At 42.9% G+C, this 21,888-nt stretch overlaps 3 protein-coding genes across 4 annotated transcripts in view; 2 read left to right on the top strand and 1 right to left on the bottom strand.

Moving 5' to 3' along the window:
• Nucleotides 1-2,433, bottom strand: part of LOC308382460 (kinesin-like protein KIF1C) — a 25,687-nt gene extending 23,254 nt beyond the window's left edge. Inside the window, exon 1 of the mRNA XM_080860188.1 lies at nt 1,722-2,433. The gene's annotated coding sequence lies outside the window, so the exon portion shown is untranslated. The remainder of the gene's footprint in view (nt 1-1,721) is intronic.
• Nucleotides 2,434-4,913: 2,480 nt separating this feature from the next.
• On the top strand, nt 4,914-16,157 carry actl6b (actin-like 6B; the record flags this gene model as incomplete). Of its 2 annotated transcripts, none has more annotated exons than XM_080860167.1 (14): nt 4,914-4,938; nt 5,348-5,424; nt 5,593-5,758; nt 6,086-6,186; nt 6,484-6,581; nt 7,206-7,300; nt 7,728-7,834; nt 8,160-8,249; nt 8,403-8,464; nt 11,956-12,070; nt 12,306-12,386; nt 15,300-15,395; nt 15,750-15,836; nt 16,077-16,157. In XM_080860167.1, the coding sequence occupies 14 exons, from the start codon at nt 4,914-4,916 to the stop codon at nt 16,155-16,157; spliced, it is 1,281 nt and encodes a 426-aa protein (XP_080716293.1). The 2 variants fall into 2 exon arrangements, with proteins under 2 accessions (XP_080716293.1, XP_080716292.1); XM_080860166.1 differs by having other exon boundaries at nt 5,348-5,451.
• Nucleotides 16,158-17,656: 1,499 nt separating this feature from the next.
• LOC308382132 (SPRY domain-containing SOCS box protein 2) lies at nt 17,657-18,842 on the top strand (the record flags this gene model as incomplete). The annotated part of the gene is made up of 2 exons (XM_080859823.1): nt 17,657-18,347; nt 18,691-18,842. 2 exons carry the CDS (start codon nt 17,657-17,659, stop codon nt 18,840-18,842), a joined length of 843 nt encoding a protein of 280 aa, XP_080715949.1.
• Nucleotides 18,843-21,888: the final 3,046 nt, after the last annotated feature.

Genomic DNA, 21,888 nt, shown 5'->3' with positions numbered 1-21,888 from the left:
TAGAAATGTGTGGCCTGTTTACACATATACACCCACAGTCAGCATACAACACATAGATTATGGGATACAGATCACATCCTTTTCAAACTGACAGAAATATAATAATCAGGATTTGTACTTCCAAGAAACAGGTAGGAGGTAAGAGTCATTATATTACTAAGCAGATCCTGACTAATAATTGTGTGCATGCGTTCTTATTTCCATGCATATTAAGTGTTCAGGCCTTTTTCTTAAGTCTTTTGTTGTGTGTGTGTGTGTGTGTGTGTGTTGAAACTGAAATAAATGGTTGCTACAAAAAAGGCAATGAAGAAAGAAGTTTGTGAGAGTGAGTGTGTGTGAGTGTGAAAGGTAAAGAGAGTGGTTTGGCAGTAAAACGTTTTCACCACGGAAAAGGGGGTAAAGACTGTTACATCACTGGAAAGGTATTCCTGACTGAATAAGAAAATGCACTCTAGCTCACAGCACACACACACACACACACACACACACACACACACACACACACACACACACACACACACACACACACACACACACACACACACACACACACACTGGTGACGAGTTTCCTTAAAAAAAACACAGTTGGCTTGAAAGAAGGCTTTCTGGAGATTCGTTTGCACGTATGCTAACACTCCTAACTTTGATTCTTCCGTATGCGTTTGAGAGTGTGTGAGGCATCCGAGCGCGCACTGATTTAAAAGCCCCTTCATGCGCCCGGGCCCCGCCGATGGAATGTGATAATGAATGGTGGTCAGTGCGCGCGGCCGACGCTCCAGCTGTCACAATGCTGGTGTGTGCGTGCATGTGTGTGTGTGTGTGTGTGTGTGTGTGTGTGTGTGTGTGTGTGTGTGTTTGTGGCATACCTATTCCCTCTCTTGCTCTCTCGGCTAAAGATAGTTACTGCGCCACCCAATCTGGTAGCACACGCTTGAAAACACACTCGGTGTTTCACCCGTCCTCTTTCTCCCACAAATAACTAACAAAATACACAGAGATAAATATGACAGCAATGACTCGAGATGTACAGTCTCGGGTTCTGGTGTGACTTGGTGCTATGTCTTTGTGAGGGTATTTATCGTGTCAAATAGGCGCAGTGCTATAACTAACATGCATGAAATGTTTTTCTAATATTCTTCCATTTTTAAATTTGATTTGTTGTTTTTCTTATAGGGCGCTAATTGTGTGAGTGTGTGTGTGTGTGTGTGTGTGTGTGTGCTGGGGTGGCGAGGTAAATCCCAGTACACCCTGCACACCTCTTGTCTTGGCAGGATTTGTGGCTCGCTCTGGGAATACATGATGGCTCGGCCCAGCTGAGACACACTGACCACTGGCACTGTAGTCTCGAGACAACTGAACACATGCGACTGAACACACATAGACACATCCTGCACATTCTGCCAAACCAGATACGCCATCATTACCATTTATGTCGTGGAAATATAAAAAACCCATGAACCCAGGTTTGTCAATTAGCTTGTGGGCTCCAAATAAGCCTGTCTGATGGGCAGATTTCCCCAGCTAGTGGCCAAGTCCTGCAACGCGTTCCTCTTAAAAGTGAAGCCAGTACCTCCCAAAGGTTATGCGTTGTCACAGACTGTAACGTGACTTATAGCGTGACCAGTCACTGATATATGCTTGCCACTATGCCCCTTAAAAACCTGGGGGGAAGTTGCGGCAGGACCTGGCTTTCCATTGCGCTTAAGACACGTCTCACTCACCTTTAAAAGAAATAGAACGGGAAGAGCAAGGCCACCTCGCGCTCTACGTCCTGTCGGCCCCGTGCCTCAGTCCTTGAGATTAGTTCACCTCCATAGTCGGTGTAGAAACGGCAATCAGTGAAAACGGAGGAAAATTATAAGTTTACCGATTTTGCGAACCCCTTTGCTCGACCTGGTACTGACCCCTCTCATTCCACAGCGTCGGACGGGACAGGCCACTCACGGCCGTGAAGGGGGGTTCTCACAAGGGAGGCGAAAAAAGTTGGGTGGGGGCGCTGTGTCCTTTAGACAAATTAAAAACTCTTCTCGCGCATCAAGAGAAATCCCCTTCTAATTAACCAAAGGATGCGGCGACTTGTGGGTCGAAACTTTCCTGGGATGTCCAGTCAAAAGTATCTGTGAGTTTCAACTTTTGAAAAGGTCCGAGGTTGAAAAGCTAGTGGCGTCTGGCGTGGAGTTACGGCCGAGGCGAGGCGAATCTCCGCAGCGGAAAAGCCTAAAATCTCTCCTCTTTTCCCGTTATGGACAGACAAACCTTCAGCCGGCTCATCAGCGACGACCGGGTTAGAGTAATAAGTGGGGCGACCTCTGAAGGAATTAAAAACTGATTTGGAAGTGGAAAAGAGGATAAAATAAAAAATAAAAATGAGGAGAAAAGTTGCCGCTGCTGGCCGCAGTGTCTGCTTGCGGCCCCGTCAGTTCCCCTCCCTCGCCTGGCTCACTCCCCCTCCTCTACTCGCGCAGCAGTTCCAGCCGGTCACCATCTCGCGCTTGACGTCAGCATGAGAACCGGAGACGGGAGGCTTCTTAAAGGGCTAGCTTGAGGGCAAAGATGGCAGGAAAATGATAGTGCTTTACTGAATATTTGTTTTTCAAAGACTTTGAGTGGCCCCGGTAAAATAACAAAATACTCATACATAGCCTATGAGATAAGAGACCAGGTAGCCTACTGAAGTGGGTACTGTCTCGTAGAAGACACGCAGACAATAACTAGCGATATATGCCTACGATGTGCCTCATTAAACGTTTTCATATAATGTAGGCAGGTACAAATACAGCCCATAGCGAAAAAATGTACACTATGATGATAGGCTTTGTCAGGTGTAAGTGTCCAAAGGATTAAAAAGTCACAATGGTAAGAGCGAGGCTCGGCTTTTAAGTTTTCAAGTCGGTTGTGCTGCGTCACACCATACTGCCAAATGGCCAGCAATTATGGTCGAGACAGTAGCCCCGTGGCGATGTATGAGTGTCACTTGCCTACCCGTGGACATTGCTTATCCGTGTCCTGGATTCTTTCTCTCTCTCTCACTCGCGGGCGTGTGTTTGTGTGTGAGTGTGACAGTGATAGAGAAGAAAAAACCAGGATACCATGTATCCTGTTCCACTGCGTCTCTTCCTCCGAAAACACACACCTATCCCGAATAAAACCTTATCACGTCATTCTATTATTATATAACCCCTAAAAACAAATGTCCTCAAATGAGTGTGACCCAGTAGATTGATTCAGTAAGTGCACAACATGTAGGCTACTTAAATAACAACACGTTTGTCTTCGAAGCAGACACAATGCGTTTGTTTCTTCAACCTTTAATGAGAAAATCTTTAAAACAAATTACATTTAAATAGGCTGCATGCCAAATCCGATCCAATTACTTTTTTTTGTGACAAGCTACATCGGAATGAAACAGTCACAGTTCCCCCCACCTACACACACACTTAGCCTACTAACTGTCAGCTGTTACAAAAGTCAGTAAGCATCGTATGGCTGTGTGTATTTCCAAAGAATTTCGCAGCATAGACAACAATGAGTAGATAATCAGATTGGCTCATGAATGAACCACTCTGACCATGTTTACTTAAAAATCAAGATATTCTGTCTATCTCTTCCGGTGGGCTGCGACCAGTCTTCTGATTTGTGCCAAAGTCCAAATCACGCAGACACACGTCAACATGGTCAAGAGTTTGTCATCGCGCAGAGATAATAGGATGCAATATTTGTATGAATATATTCATGCACGTCTAGTAGTGGAATTGGTGTCAAATTTAGGACGGCAAACACGCACATGTAATCATCCGATTCCGTCCCACATCAATGCATTCCTTTCTTCCATCTCCACCCTTTTCTCTCTTTTTCCTGCCATCAACTTCACTCTGTCAACCGGGGTCGATAACTCCAAACATGCAGGACCACATAGACGGCGAAGCAGATGAAAAGTGCGATGCTCGGGCTTTTGAAACTCAAATATACGAACAAGAAGTAAAACCAGAATCTACTGATGTTGGCGGATGGACAGCATCAAAAACAGTCTTTCACGGTGGCCAAAACTGGCCCTCAGTTAAAATTGATATATAAATTAAAATTGCACCTATTCCCACCGAAAACAAGGTAACAGTCCTCCCATCCCGTGCTCCACAGGAATGCACCAAGTTTAGCATCGGATAGAAAAGAAGGAACATCAGAATGGTTTAATCGAAGATGGAAAAAGCAGTCGTTGCTCAGCAACAGTTTCCCTAAAATCAGACGTGACCAACATTCAACGCTCCTGGTTGAGTTTTAAGACAGTTTAAATAGCATAGTTCACTGTTCTCCAATTCAGTCCAGCTAATGCGAACGTGCTGTTAACTGTCTGTGGGCTTTCATTGGAATTTAAGAGCCCCCTAATGTGCTTTAAACTATGTCTATCATTTTGTAATAACAGCACGTTGAGTCACCCCAAGAGTGCCCCCAGTATGCTATTGTTTTAGCACCCTTCTCTCTTTCAGCTATTATAAAATGTAGTCCCTCGGGTTTTAAGGGCGTGGGAGGAACCCGTCCAAACTGAAGGTGATATACGGCCCCGACAAAGATTTTAGCGATCTGACAATACCCAGCCCTATTACCTGCAGGAATCGTGACCTGACGAAGTAGCGTAGGCTACCCTTTGGCCGCTCGACCAATCATTCGTGTTCTGCTACTTGGCTAGGCGGTTCGCATCGAGAGAGAGGAGAAAAGGTTTTATCTCTGTTATTTAGTCAACCCATCGCCCTTTCCTGAACACAAATATCAAACTGTAACGCTCTTTTTTAATCTGTGACACCGTACAGAGACGAGTTCGCTATTCGTCTGTTGCGTGCATGCTCAGTTACTGCACCTGCTGTTGATAGATACGGGGTTCTGTTTTTACCGACACCGGGAAACGGGTTAATGTCAGCATGAGCGGTGGTGTATACGGCGGAGGTGAGTGCCAATAGTATTCTATAATAAACAGTCTTTGTTTTTGAGAGGCAGATGGTTCGGAAGGGTTTGAGATAACCTGCTCTCTCCCTCTCTCTCTCTCTCTCTCTCTCTCTCTCACACACACAAATACACACACACACACACACACACACACACACACACACACACACACACACACACACACACACACACACACACACACCACATACACACACACACACACACACACACACATACACACACACACATAGACACATACACACCTCCCGCAGCAATTGATGAATGGCAGCGCTGCCTAAACAGTGCAGCGGGTAACAGGCTAAATTACATGACGCATGACATCACCTCACCATCTCCTGCATTAGACTAGGACGGCCATTGCAATGTTTCAATTTTCTTTTCTCTTTAGATGAGGTAGGCGCCCTGGTGTTTGACATCGGGTCCTTTTCCACCAGGGCAGGTTATGCAGGAGAGGATTGCCCCAAAGTGAGTCTCCAGTCCTCCTTCACGCATGTATCCCCAATAAACCCATCTGTTCCTCAGCCCCATAATCTTACCATCTTATCATCACATTAAATGGTGAGCTTTTATAGCTGATTGTGCCTTTTGGCTACTGATTGGTCAGGTAGGCTAATAGGATGTTAATCCCTATAGGCTGACTTTCCGACTTCTCTGGGAGTGCAAATAGAGGAGGAGGGGCCGAGTGATGCAGAGGCGGGACAAGAACGTTCTGTTGGGAGGAGCTTTCACTTAGACACACCCGCTCTACATGTGCCCCTAGCTGGAGTGGAGCTAATCTCACCACTGAAGAATGGCATGAGTATGAAACACACACATCCACACATTTATACACAAGATATTCACATACAAACTCTCTCTCTCTCTCTCTCTCTCTCTCTCTCTCTTTTTGTCTCTCTCTCTCTCACACACACACTTACGCACACACACAAACACACACACACACACACACACACACACTCACACACACACACACACACACACACACACATTCACATGCTCAAGTACATGGCATTCACACATTTACACACACATAAACATTACCATGCTGCACCACCTAACACACAACCAAGTGTAGCATGACTCTTCTGCTATGATGACACTCTTTCTGTTTCTGTGTCTGTCTCAGTTGAGGACTGGGAAGCATTCCAGGCCATAGTGGATCATGTGTACAGCAAATATATTAAATCCGAGCCCAACCTACACCCTGTGCTCATGTCCGAGGCCCCAGTAAGCAAACATACTTTACACATGCACACACACACATAGTGTGTATTGACTGGTGGACTACACATTTTCCCCGGTTATTATACGGTTACTTGCCAAAATGATCAAAGCAATTTGTGTTTGTATGTAGGTTTGTAAATGCAAATGTGTATCTGTGTGTGTGTGTGTGTGTGTGTGTGTGTGTGTGTGTGTGTGTGTGTGTGTGTGTGTGTGTGTGTGTGTGTGTGTGTGTGTGTGTGTGTGTGTGTGTGTGTGTGTGTGTGTGTGCGTGTGTGTGTATATGTGTGTGTGTGTTTGCAGTGGAACTCGCGTGTGAAGAGGGAGAAGCTGACTGAGCTGATGTTTGAACACTACAACATACCTGCCTTTTTCCTGTGCAAGACTGCCGTTCTCACTGCGTATCCAGTCACAGCCCCTCTGTCACCAGTCATCAGCCATCACTCAGGCAGCATTAACCCATCACCAATCCAACCACAACTCAACCTATCAGAACAAACCAAAAACTGCCACTAAAATATTATGAACAGATCAGGATCTTAATTGCACAAGAAACACTTTCCAATTACAAACATGCATTATCCAGTTCAAAGCTTCAAGTGGCCATCAGCAGTTCTAATTGCATACACTTTTTGTCAAATTCAGAAAATTGCTGACTTGGGAAAATAGGAAACAAACATAGTGGCTTGAACCGAGCCATAAACAATTTTAGGCCAATCAAGACGTTGCTTCAGGAGCATGGAAGGGAAGGGTGTGATTGATTGGTGGGTGACCTTTTGCCAGGATCGCAGACTCAACATTTAAATGCCCCAACTCTGATCATACAGTTTACGTCCCAATCAAACTAAAAAGCATGCTTCCATCCAGCAGACCAGTGGTGATTGTTGGTGATGCTACCAGTTATCACAAGTTCAAGTGTCAAGAGCTTGAAACATGTACACATATGTGTGAGTGACTACAGTTCAGAATTGCTTTCATAAGTCGGTTTCCATGGCATCACGTAGCCTTAACGTCATTGGCTGTAGCTTTGCTAATGGCCGTGCGACAGGACTGGTTCTGGACAGTGGAGCTACGCACACCACCGCCATCCCAGTGCATGATGGGTATGTCTTACAGCAAGGTAAGCAGTTTTCATGCAAACACGCACACGTATAAATCCATTTACTTTGTTTCAAATGTGCTTACCTGTGTCAAGGTATGCCTAACTATTCAGGTGTGAGTTCCTGTGTCCAGGTACATTAAGTGCACTTGTGTGGCCTTATATATAACAGCACTTAACTGTATATAATATTCTTAACTGTGCTATAATGCCATGCATTGGTACTTCAAAGTGCAGTCAGTGGTGTTTGTTGTGAAAAAAATCAGATGCTTCTAGAACTCTGAGAAATCTGAAGAAATAAAAAAGAAAAAAGAAGAAACAAAGTTTCACAATGTTTATGTATTATCATAGTTGTTATATCATTATTGTGACAGTTTTGAAAGCCAACATGTCTTACTGCACCTTTAAGGGTTTCAAACTGAGCTTAAATGTTGTGGTGCGTGGTCAGGTATCGTTAAATCTCCCCTGGCTGGAGACTTCATCACGATGCAGTGCAGAGAACTGTTCCAGGAGATGAACATTGAGATCACACCTCCTTACATGATCGCATCCAAGGTGCAGTCTGTTTTCACTGTCCTTTTCTTTCGCTCTCTCTCTCTCTCTCTCTCTCTCTCTTTCTACCTCTCTCTCTCTCTTTCCCTCTCTCTTTCCAAACTGATAAGAAATACTCATATACGTACATTCAGTATATCCAGAACATATTATGCATTATCAATACATTGGACGTTTTATATACACAAATGTTTATATTTCACATTAATTGTGTATGTGTGTGTTATTGTGTGTGTGTGTGTGTGTGTTTGTGTGTGTGTCTGTGTGTGTGTATACTGTATGCATGTGTATGTGTATGTGTTGTTTGTGTGTGGCTATTTTTCTATAGGAAGCGGTGAGAGAGGGTGCACCCGCTAACTGGACTAAGAAAGATAAACTCCCTCCTGTCTCAAAGTCCTGGCACACCTACATGTGCAATGTAAGAACATCGGCTTCGAACTGACACCTCCAGTGTTATCGCACAAACAATCTGGAACTAATGACAGCAAAGCTTCAACCACACTAACTCTACCTTCTACCTGCTTCACTTGTTCTTTTACCATTCCCTTCTCTATTCAACTCTGGATCTTAGGAGGTGATTCACGATTTTCAAGCAACTGTTCTGCAGGTGTCTGACTCTCCCTATGAAGAGCAGTAAGTGGTATAGTCCTCCATCACACATAGTTTTAGTTATCCTATTTCACTGCACTCAGGTCTATGTTGTAGGGGAGACTGCATTTGACCTCACCAAGACAATGTTTAAGTTTGGTTAGGGCTATGTTCAAACCATGATCATGGGTTATATTCCAAAAGGAATTGAATCACTAAGCATCACAATATCCTCATAAACATGGTTTCCTTTGGTTGATGCCTTATGGCTATATCACACACATACACACCACATCACGTATACATATACATGGTTTTCTACCACTCATGGGATAAAGATATGTTGGTTCTAATGCATGTTTGAAGCAATGCTTATGCTTATATTTATGTACTGATTAGGGATAGAATGTAAAGAGCATGCATGTGAGAGACTGTGTTACTTTGACTAGTAGCAGGGACGTTGGAACTATTTTCTGATGGGGGGGGTGGGGGGTGCTGTTTATTTTAATTCACATTTAGCACATTTAAAAACAACAGGAGTTGCTTTTCAGTTGAGGTTAACCAATTTATTATAACAAATAAGCAAGAATGAAATAAGAGATTAAAAAGGGTAAAACATATGAAACATGTCAAATCTGGGACATAGAAAGCAAAGAAAAAGTGAGATAGTAAAAAATAGACATGATATAAAACAAATATAAATAAGTAAAGAAAAATAAGTTTTACACAAAATAAGTAAAGTAAGTATACAAAAAAAGTGATAAAAAGAGGATGGATAAGAGAGAAATGTAAACACATAAAAGCATAAATATGGGAAATAGAGCAGAATAAAACCACCAAAACAATAAAAACATAACTCATGAACAACTAATTAAAAAGTGATCTTGACTAAAAAAGTAAGCATAGAGTGAACCTAAGACTGAATAAAAGCCTAAGACTATTCCATAATTTATTCAATTCATAAATCCTAGGAGGACTCCTTGATGGAATGTAAGGGGTCAGAAGGTTAGAAATGTAGGTTGGAGTTAGACTATTCACAGCCTTTAAAACAAACAATAAAATCAATCAACCCTGAATCTTCCTGGGGGGCCAATGTATATGTGCTAAAACTGGTACATAATGAGGTCGAAACTTCTTGGTCTTAGTTAAAAGTCTAGCTGCTACATTTTCGACCACTTGTTATTTATGAAATGATTGGCTTTTCCCTCAATATAGTGCATTGCAGTTAGAAGTTGGAAGATATAAGGCATGGACCACCTTCTCACAGTCTTTTTGGAATAGGAAGTTTGTCATTTTCTCAGCTGGTAAAATGATGCACTGACAACCAAATACTGATCTGATCTGCCTGTCAAATTTGAGTCAAATAGCACCTCAATATTTTTAACTGTAGGCTTCTGGTGTGGTGTGAGAGGACCAAGCACATGACTAAGGTCAAGGGAACCAAAATTATAACCACTGTCTTATTTTCCCTAACCTTGCGGAAGTTGTTGCCCATCTAGAGTTTAATGTCTTTAAGGCTGTCAAAGAGGTGTCGATAATGGTCTTGACCAGAATTAAGAGGGATAACAGATCCTATGCTTTCTGAATATCTGGCCAAGAGGCAATAATTAAAGTGAGAAGAGGTTGCCACATATTAAACCTTGTGGGACTCCACATGAAAGGGGTGCAACATTTAAAAAATATAGTATTGACAATAAATGTACTACTAAAATGCTTCCCCTTTCATCCCAACATAATGCTCAAACTGCTCAAGCCACACTGCATGGTCCACTGTGTTGAAAGGAGCTGTCAGACCTTCGAGAACCAGAACCGCACAGCCCTTAGAGTCTGTGAGCAGCAGTTCATTTGTAACTTTGAACAGGGCAAACTAAGTGCTGTGAATTGCATGAAAAACTGAAGTCAAAGATCCCATTTTCATTTAAATAACCTTGTAATGTATTAAAAACTGCCTTTTCGAGTATTCTCTATAGAATGTAGAAATAAGAAGTCTTTGGCAGAGGTTTCGCCACTGGGTGTTTAAAGAAGGACGGTACAACTCCTAGCGATTAGTTAACGATGTTGAGCACACTACTCCCTTCAACTTGGAACACCTACTTTAAAAGGCGAGATGAAATAATATCTGTGGGACAGGTTGTGGGTTTCATATGAGACAGTAACTCAGCCAGGCATGAAAGTGACGGCTCATTCAAATAATAATAAGTGGAGATAAAATTAAACATGTATTGACAGCCATTGGCTGCTGTTGGTATTATTGATCTGATGTAGTTAATGTGGGGCCATGGGGCATAGACTACTCCACTCGTCACACATGAGACAGCTTTACCCCTCGCACCGTTATCGATTATTTTGTGGTGCCGCACCCTGGACAGTGCTGTCCAACACAGCAGTGCTGATTAAACTGAGCTATTAATGTGCCCGACTCAAGGCTTTAATCTCACATATAAAATAATTTGAGAAGTATACTGTTATTAAAAAAACTAGATATATTTATATATAAATATTTAGACGTTTACAAAGCATCTGTAGTATTATCCCCATAAAAGAATGGTTAATATCAAAGAGGCATAGACTATATCACACATCCTCCTCATCATCATACAGTATGAGTAAATGTTTTCAGTTACATTTCACCACTGCCCACAATGCTGTTACTGTCTGCAGAGTATTCTGGCCACTGCCACTCTTTGAAGGAGGCGGCCTTGCAGGAGTGATGCTCTCCCTGGAGGTGGACAGGGAATGCATAATTCTCTACTGGGCTGAAGGATATTGCACCTGGCTTTTGTGTAGCCTCAGGGGGCCGGGGGAGGAAGAGTAGTACAACCAAGTGGGGCGGCTGCTGCTGCCCCTGTTGCTGCCGGTGTACTAGCACAGATCTGGGAGGTGCAGGTGTCGCCTTGTCAGCTGTTGTTTCTCTCTCTCTCTCTCTCTCCCTCTCTCTCTCTCTCCCTCTCTCTCTCTCTCTCTCTTTCAGGCGGTTAGCTGGCTCAGAGGGAGGTGTCTGAACAGAAAACAAATATCCACTTATGTGGCATTGCCCTGAACTGTCCCCTAGCCTAATCTGACTCCACTTTCTAGCTAACCAGGTCAACGTGCGCACACATGCGCATCAAAAGTTGTAACATGCAATCCTGGACATCTCCACGAGGAGACAGGTTTATCATTTCATATCAGAAATGAAAGTCAGACAAATTAAAACACCTTTTCTTTATTTAAAATAAAAACAAACAAAAAGCTGTTGTTTGGGGGAGGGGTGTGTGGTAGCTGTCACATCACCCCCCACCCCCACTTCCATCTATGAATGGCAGTACAATGCACATTTCAGAATACAACACATTAGCACCCTAACAACAGAACAGAACAACACATTAGCGCAAAAACATTCTAAGATTGTGTGTGTGTGTGTGTGTGTGTGTGTGTGTGTGTGTGTGTGTGTGTGTGTGTGCATGTGTGTGTGTGTGTGTGTGCGTGTGTGTGTGTGTGTGTGTGTGTGTGTGTGTGTGTATGTATGTATGCATTGCTTTCACGGGTTTGGTTAGGGCTGCGGTTCAGATGCCAACGCTGCACTATGAGATGCCAAATGGCTTCACCACCGACTTTGGATCTGAGCGCCTACGTATCCCAGAAGGCCTCTTTGACCCCTCAAACGTGAAGGTACTTCACAAACCACAGCACACCTTCACTACTACTAGGTAGATAACATAGAATAGGACACCATGCCACACTACACTAGAACACTACACTTCTGCACCACTTTGGAAAGCTCTTGTTCATTCAGTACTCTATGTAGCACAGAGGTTACTGTACTAATAATCTATATTATTCATAGACCTACCAGGATATAACATTGCCATCTGGCATAATATGGCGCCATGTCTCCTGTGTTTAGGGTTTGTCGGGGAACACCATGCTCGGAGTAGGTCATGTGGTGACCACTAGCATCGGCATGTGTGACATCGACATTCGGCCAGTAAGTATGGAGGATTATCGGGGCCAAAACTAAATAAATAAATAACTAAATAAATAAATAAATGAATGGTTAAATACTTGGATAAATACATAATTAGATTTATTTATACCTACATTTATTTATTTATACTTACATATATTTATTTATACTTGCATATATTTATTTATACTTACATATATTTATTTATACTTACATTTTGTCATACATTTTGTCATACATTTTGTCAAACATTTTGTCCTACTTACATTTTGTCATACATTTTGTCATACATTTTGTCATACTTACATTTTGTCCACGGTGTAACTTGCTTGCAGCAAAATAAATCCGTCATCCCCCGTCACCAAGTCAGGGGGCGGGTTAAAGCCTCTGATTGGTGAATGAACAGTATTACACACCAGGCAGGCTCAACCAGTCGATCAGGCTCGAGGGATATTGAATTTTGCCGTTTATGGATGCCAAGCGCCAGATTTAGTTTAATGAAAGTTATTAAGCATTATTTAAATAAATCAAGATACCAGAATGTCCCAGAAGACATACCCTCAGCTGCTGAGTGAGGCTGCATCCTTAATTTAAGAGGCCCTCAACTCGTCTACTACTAGTAGTAGTAGTAGTATTTCTAGTAGTGTTATGAAATGTTGGGTTTAATGTGGCCTACTGGCCTTAGCCATGGGTGCACTGGCCGTAGTAGTCGTAGCGCTGTCGTTACCCCATCACGTCTATCTCTTCTTCCATAGTTTGCATCAGGCTGCTATGTTACGCTGTAGCATGGTTCTTATGTCCTCAGTTTTTGAATCACCAGTGATGAAGAAAGTGTTTTGTCCGTCTCTTCATAAACGGAGTGACTAAGAGTAAGACCACATTTACACATAGCCGGGTAATTACAGAATAGAGAATATTTCTGCCCTTCCGTTCAAAAATAACGTCGTACACACAAGGTTGTTTTCCAAAAAACGTTCTGTTTACATGAACCCGCATATACGCCCCCAAGCGCCATCGTAACTATGCCAAACCTGTAGGTTTGCATAAGTAGGCTGCTAATCCATTAAATTGGCTATGAGTCCTAGATATGTGGATCCTTTACGTTTATTTGGCTACAACAGGTAGACAAGATGGAATGTAAAACTCGTAGTCCACTGGTGGAAGTGCAGGGGATACCATTGTTAAAGCCAATAGTCACACACCGGGGAAGGGTTGAGAGATTCAGTTATAGGGTTGAAAGAATGCAATCCTGCGTTTGCATTAACATATAAATGAGCACTACGTTAACAGCATCCATGATCAGTAAGCAAACTAACTGTACATATAGGACGCTCACATGAATGCATTTTTAGGCGCATATGTGACGTTTGATAACCTAAAACTCCGTTTGACCCAGTGCACACGCAAAAACTGAGTTTTCCTGAAATCTCCACTTCGGCCGGAGTTTTTAGAAATGATCGTTTTCCGTGATAAAACCTCTGTTTTTTCTCGTAAATGAAAGGCCAAACCGCATGAAAATATATAAGTTTTCCCACCGTATAAACGGGGTCTACGTTCAGTTGAGTTCTGGATTTTAATACGTTTATCAATCTGTAGATTGGCAGAGAAACCCAGACCTCTGACAATAAAAAACAACACAACATCAGGCTTAGGTCTCAATCATGTCTCTCTCCGCTCTGAAGGCCGGAGCCGGAGGACCATCTTTTATAGGGCACAATAATGTAAACATAGTGACAGTCAAGCAGTAATGACGTTACAACAGTCTCAGAGAAAGAGACTCACAGCTCCCCAACACATGACAACTCTCAGACTAGAGAGTTAATAGTTGGAGCTCTCCGTTTAGTCATGACAAGGGACGTTTACCCATTACTTTCTCCAGATCCCGAACATACCCCTGACACAGACACAGTCTACTCTTATTAATACCTGATACCACTCTGCTGCATTTGTCGCTTGATAGTGCGCTTGGACACTCGAAAAAGGTTCGCAATATCTTGTATTTTCAGGCCAGAGAGTGCGAAGTGTTCAATTGTGCCAGCCGAAGATCAAACTGAGTAGACCACCTCCAGGGTGTATCGCCTGTAGGCTATCACTCAGCCTCATCTGCTACCATCTCGCTGAGGATCGTGAACACATTTTCATCTATGTCTGTATAAGTCAGGGCCGATACCGTTGATATAATCTCAGCGAAGCCCTCAATATGATTTTAAAAACAATGTGAATAGTCAGTTGCCTCCATCTCCTCAGCTACAGCCAACATTTCGACTACTGTAGCATGCAATATTCCATTTATTGAATCCACACCGGGTGCTGCCATCTTGAATTAGTCAAAAGCAGTCAATTCAAGTTGAACCACCAATCAGAGGCTTTAACCCGCCCCCTGACTTTTTGACGGGGATGACGGATTTATTTTGCTGCAAGCAAGTTACACCGTGGACAAAATGTAAGTATGACATAATGTATGACAAAATGTATGACAAAATGTAAGTATGACAAAATGTATGACAAAATGTATGACAAAATGTATGACAAAATGTAAATATAAATAGATATATGTAAGTATAAATAAATATATGTAAGTATAAATAAATATATGTAAGTATAAATAAATAAATGTAGGTATAAATAAATCTAATTATGTATTTATCCAAGTATTTAACCATTCATTTATTTAGTTATTTATTTATTTAGTTTTGGCCCCGGTAATCCTCCATAAGTAAGAGCCCATTTACTTAATCTAAACATATTCTGTATAAGAGTGAGATAGTGTGTGCGGGGTGTGTGTGTGTGTGTGTGTCTGTGTCTGAGTGAGGGAGATAGACTTGGCGGGAGAGGAGGCAAGTGTGTGTTTGTGTAAGTGAGTGCAGTGGCAGGAAGAGAATATATTCACATATTGTTCTGTGTTGCTATTAAACGTGCTAATATCTTCTTTAGGGACTGTATGGCAGTGTGATTGCCACTGGGGGCAACACACTGCTGCAAGGATTCACAGAGAGACTCAACAGAGAACTGTCAACAAAAGCTCCACCGGTAGGCTCTCTCTCTCACTCACATACACACACACACACACACACACACACCACACACACACACACACACCACACACACACACACACACACCACACACACACACACACACACACACACACACACACACACACACACACACACACACACACACACACACACACACACACACACACACACTAGCAATGTTATGTAGTAGTTATGTGCTAGTAATGTATGTGTAGACATGCATGTCAAATGTTGCCTAATTACTATGTAGTAACTTTTCTCTCACTTCTTCACTTTTAATTCTAAGACGAAGCAGTGTTTCCATCTACTTCTCTGTCTCTTCCTCTTTCTCTCCCTCACTCCCACCAGAGTATGAGGTTGAAGCTCATAGCCAGCAACAGCACGATCGAGCGACGCTTCAGTTCCTGGATAGGAGGGTCCATACTGGCTTCACTAGTGAGTCTCTCTCCCCAGCACATTCACACACATTCACACACATACAGACTATACACATACACATTCACATACATACACACATTCACACACATACACACACAAATACATACCGGTACATATACACATGCATGCTTGGACAGAAAGACTGCGCTGTTCTCTGCTTCTAGGCCTGGCTTCCCTCAAATCTCCCTCTTTCTCCATTTATCTATCTATCCTTTTCTCAATCATTCACTCTATCAGGGCACCTTCCAGCAGATGTGGATCTCCAAACAGGAGTATGATGAAGGGGGGAAACAGAGTGTGGAGAGGAAATGTCCATAAATGCACAAATACACAGATACACCCATAGACATGGACATATGACATAGGATGTCTATGGATACACCCACCCACACACACACAAAGTGAGAGACACACATGATATCACACTAAAGAAAAACCATATTAAACACAGCTTTGCATGATATTCTGTCTTGTTAATCTGTATCTCTGCTGCTGAAGGTTTGTTGTTTTATTTGCTTTTGTGTAAAAGTTGCTTGTCCATGACACATTCAATTACGCACACACAAACAAAATCAAACGCAAAAAACTCAAAGCAGAAGATAGACAAACGCTAATAAATAATAAACAAATCACAGCAAAATGATGGTCTAAGCATCAGGAGACACACATTATACACATCTTGAGACTATCTTTATGGTGTCTGGCGCCCTCTGTAGGTGAAATAAGGCATCAAGGAGTTTCTGAAAACTACGGCATTTCAGTAGTAGTATTTGGCATAGCAGTAGGCTAAAGGCTGTCCACAGCTGGACAGTTATCGTCGTCCTAAATTGAAATGTTAAACATAGTACCATATACAAAAGAAAGGATGTTTTCTTTGTTATAAAAATAGGAAAAATTTAGTTCGGCATAAAATCTACTTCGACAAGGTGTTAGTTTTGTAGTCCTCTTTACGTTGCATTTGAATCCCTCTAGTGAGCGTACAATTAAACAAAGAAATTGTACTGTAGCCTAATTAAGTCAAATATCTTTTTTTTCTTATAATCTTACACCTTCCATTTGGGCAGCGGAGTATTTCCTCTCCGACCAGACAATACGCAAAAACATTAAGTGCACAGACTTGCCAGTCACTATCGTGGCGTCACCGTGTCTCGCGCCCTTGGCTTGACGGCCTTATGTGACGCTACACTGTGGTGATGGAGTGTCCCGTTCCCGCGTCTGAGGTCGCCAGACAGTATACACAGACCCTTCGGAGGCACAAGAGATAAGGTAAAGCGAACACGCAATTGGGCATTGATACGGCATGCATATAAGAACGTTAAACACGGGGCATTTAGTCATTCCACAGCTCGCATAACACATGCTCCGTAAGGTAAGAAGTAACTTTAGTTATTATTAGAGAAAAAAAAATGCTCTGTTCATTTAGTGACATTAACTTCCTCTCCTGTCAATGCACTGTCTATTTATACAGTAGGCTATATATATATATATATATATATATGTTTGTTATTTGTTCTGGAATGGAGGGGGACAAAAAGGCTCTTAAAGGTAGAGGTAGCAGAAGAAAGTGATTTGAAGAGTTCAAATATCTGACTGAAGGAAAGACATGTAAAAGCATGTAGGCCTAGGAGTAGAAACAGACAAACTGTTACTTTTGGTCAAAAGATCAAACATGAAACTAACAAACATGTTTGTGTTTGAGTTCTGTTGTGGCTCATGGCTGACATCCATATGCTGCTTCTTCCATTTTCCCCAGACTCAACAAGAGAGGGATATTCACATCACCCGGTCTTCATTCTGTTATCTGCCCTGTGGCGTGGATGGGTCTCTCTCTGTGCCGCCGGCTGTGTGACAGCAGCCCTTCCAGGACCACTCCACCCCCCCTCTCTCCGTCCTCTCTTTCTCCTTTCTCCCCTCTCTCCACCACTCCATCCATGCGCCTCTCCGCACTCCTCCACTCACCACCCGTTGTCCCTGGCAACCCGTGCTCGCTCTGGAGTATATCTGAGAAATCCCCGCACCTGCAAGTGAGCGATGGTGGAGTGTGTGTGTGGCGTCAGCCTGTGGAGCAGAGCAGCGACGCCATCCGATCCAGCGGTGGGATCAGGACGGGGCTTCACCTATGGGAGGTGGCCTGGGAGGCAGACGAAAGAGGAAGCCACGCCCTCATCGGTATTTCCACAAGGAAGAGCCCTCGGCAGGCGTCGGGCTATACCGCGCTGGTGGGCGGAGACTCCCAGTCCTGGGGGTGGGAGCTCTCATCCAATGAGCTGTGGCATAAAGGCAAGGAGGCGGGGAGGTATCCTGCAGGGGCGGAGCATCCAGTGGTCATTCCAGAGCATGTAGTGGTGGCAGTGGATGCGGATGCAGGAACTCTGGGATACGTGGTGGAGGGGCGCTATTTGGGCGTGGCCTTTGCTGATCTACCAAAAGGGGAGGAGCTTTTCCTGGCAGTCAGCTGTGTTTGGGGCAGAGCCAGTATACGCCTGCGCTACCTTGGCGGCATGTCTCGTAAGTGTAACCATCATTTGTTTTATGTCACTTGTTAAGTAGAGAAGTGTGAGAACGAGAAGATAATGGAGTTAAGGTCTTATAAAGGACAACTAACTAGCTGTAGCCTTGTCATCGGCCATTTTCAACACACTTTTAGTCAACACTATTAAAGTTATGTAGTCACGTCTGACCCCATGAGACAAGTCTTCCATTGTTTTCGAATCAGTTGCCTAAGCGTTTTTATGGCTTAAGGCTTCATTCCTCTTTCTTTATACACAATCCAGTTTTATGTTTATTCCCTTGTCTCCTCAGCTGAGAACTGACGCGATCTTTTTCTCTCGCTCCTCCTCTCCTCCCTCAGGTGACCCTCCTTCTCTGATGTCACTATGCAGTCTGTCCATCCATCAGACAATGGGTCGGAGTCGAGTCTCCTTGACTGACAGGCTGCCCCTACCACCTATGTTACAGCGTTTTCTACAGGCTCACCAGTGGCCTGTAAACACCTCCAGCTGAGAAGTGTTTCAAGTTGTTCACCTGAGATTTATCTATTTATTTATTATTTATTAAGCGATATTTTTCATGCAGTCCATTTCAATGAATGGCATTATAATTAAAATGAATTAATAATTCAGTGTTTCTTATTAATGATGTCCTTTAAATATTGATGTTTTTGTCACGTGCATTTGATATGCATCTCAATTTGAAATTGGTGGAATTGTAAATATTGCGAAACAGCACATAAATATAATGTATATAAATATGAATGTACATAAATATACATGTTCTGAAGAAATGCTTCTGTGTGTTTGTGTAAATAAGCAGTGTGAGTTCCCCTCAGATCCACTCAGCATCTCTGTTTGGGGCCCCGTTTGGATAGACCTTTTATGCTTAGGAAGGTTCCCAACTGTGAAATGACCTGGAAGTATCTAAATGGCAGCCATTATAAAAGCTGGTCGAATTAGGAAAGGTGCTTCAGTGCTTCCGTTTGTATTTTCTTTAGCATAGGGTACACTGGACCATCCTTTCCGAAAAGAAAGGAGATAGTACCACCCCACAATTCCTTGCGGCATTAACAACAACCCAATCAACAACCAATGTGTCCCACGTCACTAACATCCGCCTTCACATAATCAGTAGCCTATTGTAAGTGCAGTCAGATTCTGCTAGCACCGCGTTTGTCTTTTCCTTAGTCCTTATGGATTCTACTTCACATCTTTTCTCAACGTTTTCCATCGAGGACAGACTATACGACCGCAGACGAGGTCTGCCCTAAATAACATCACTTTAGAGGTCTGCTAACTCTAAACTGCTATTGAGTGTCGACATTTTTTGTGACCTTTGAGAAATTGTGTGTGCATCTTCAATGACTGATTCATTGACAATCCACCAGAAAGTCTACCAACGTTTATTTTGTCATAAAATAAACATCCAACCCCTGACAGACCCCCACCTGCAGAGCACAGAACATAACATCAGCTGTCAGAAGTCATAAGACTACCATGAAAAAATCTCCTTTTGGTCTGCAAAATGATCATGTGTGTGCATAAGCATACATCTGTTCATCTATCAATTTACAAGAAAACATAATTTACAAGAACATTGAACATTACCGAGGAAACGTAGTAGTAAAATATATATCCGAAATATATTTGACATATATGACATACATGTGTAAATCACTTATGATGTGAATCACAATACAATTAATCACTTAATGCTTAAATAACATAATTGAATCTGATAAATGTGAATTTCAGTAAAGTATCAGTACAAATACATCTTGTAAAGACAGTACACACATGCATGCATCACGGTAAACAATGATAACTACATTTCCCAGAATGCACCAGCCCCCTGTTCCCACTGAAACCTGATTGCAGATTGGCAGAAAGAAGAAAACATGGTAGATATTTTGTTCTTTCAGCTTACACATGCATTTGGTCACGTATACATACACATACACCCACACTTCACACACACGCACGCACACACACACATACACTCAAGATCATTGGGCCTGTAGCAGAAGCTTTGTTTTTTGTAATTGTTTGTTTATGCGTATCAGAGGGACCAGGAGGAATTTATTGGAAAGAGAAAGAGATTGCACGTGTTTGTGTTCACGAGGGACAGATGAAACGTTTTGTGAGTGTACTAAGCATTTTTGCAGAGGGCATGGTGCTGCACGATCATGCGAATGCACAGAGGCAAAAAATAATCTCTCCGTTCCAGTCTTCTGCATCTATCCCCCCATTCCTGAGACAGGCTGTTGGTGCAGAAGAGTCTGTGCATGAACATAAGACCACAATAAATACAATTACTTTACATTCATATGTGTGCCAACACCTGTACTTTAGTATCATTATTATATAATATAGCAGCGAGTCCGCTTTTATCTTCATAATTTCTTTTTGTTTACACTAGTGTGTCTGTTAACCCTTTAGCAGGATATATCACAATGTGTGTATAGAATCTCACATTGCTTAAGAATCTTACATTGTTGATGGGTGCATTCCTTTATTAAAATAGCACTTAAATGTATCAAAAACTCCTTTGCTGAAGGGTTCATGCACCTCATCAGGATTACTGTGTTGCTGTAATATTTCAGACATTTTGTCTAATGTGGTTTTTGAATTAAAATTTCAACTCAATGAAAAGGAATGAAGGCGAGGCCAAAGGAAAATGGTTTGAGAAATAGAATAACAAACAGAAAGATAAATGGATGAACAACATTCATGTAAATAGTAGAGGGAAATGAAGGGTGGAAAGACGACAGTAGAAAAGTGACGGAGGGATGAACAGAGACAGAGGGAAGAGGGGAGGAGGGATGAACAGAGACAGAGGGAAGAGGAGAGGAGGGATGAACAGAGACAGAGGGAAGAGGGGAGGAGGGATGAACAGAGACAGAGGGAAGAGGGGAGGAGAGGAGGGATGAACAGAGACAGAGGGAAGAGGGGAGGAGGGATGAACAGAGACAGAGGGAAGAGGAGAGGAGGGATGAACAGAGACAGAGGGAAGAGGGGAGGAGGGCTGAACAGAGACAGAGGGAAGAGGAGAGGAGGGATGAACAGAGACAGAGGGAAGAGGGGAGGAGGGCTGAACAGAGACAGAGGGAAGAGGAGAGGAGAGGAGGGATGAACAGAGACAGAGGGAAGAGGAGAGGAGGGATGAACAGAGACAGAGGGAAGAGGAGAGGAGAGGAGGGATGAACAGAGACAGAGGGAAGAGGAGAGGAGGGATGAACAGAGACAGAGGGAAGAGGAGAGGAGAGGAGGGATGAACAGAGACAGAGGGAAGAGGAGAGGGGAGGAGGGATGAACAGAGACAGAGGGAAGAGGAGAGGAGAGGAGGGATGAACAGAGACAGAGGGAAGAGGGGAGGAGGGATGAACAGAGACAGAGGGAAGAGGGGAGGAGGGATGAACAGAGACAGAGGGAAGAGGAGAGGAGGGATGAACAGAGACAGAGGGAAGAGGAGAGGAGGGATGAACAGAGACAAAGAGGAGAGGAGAGGAGGGATGAACAGAGACAGAGGGAAGAGGGGAGGAGGGATGAACAGAGAC

The sequence above is a fragment of the Sprattus sprattus genome (assembly GCF_963457725.1).
Source record: "Sprattus sprattus genome assembly, chromosome: 21".
Classification (NCBI taxonomy): domain Eukaryota; kingdom Metazoa; phylum Chordata; class Actinopteri; order Clupeiformes; family Clupeidae; genus Sprattus; species Sprattus sprattus.
The sequence above is the reverse complement of the archived record's forward strand: the minus strand, read 5'-3'. Positions and strand labels throughout refer to the sequence as shown.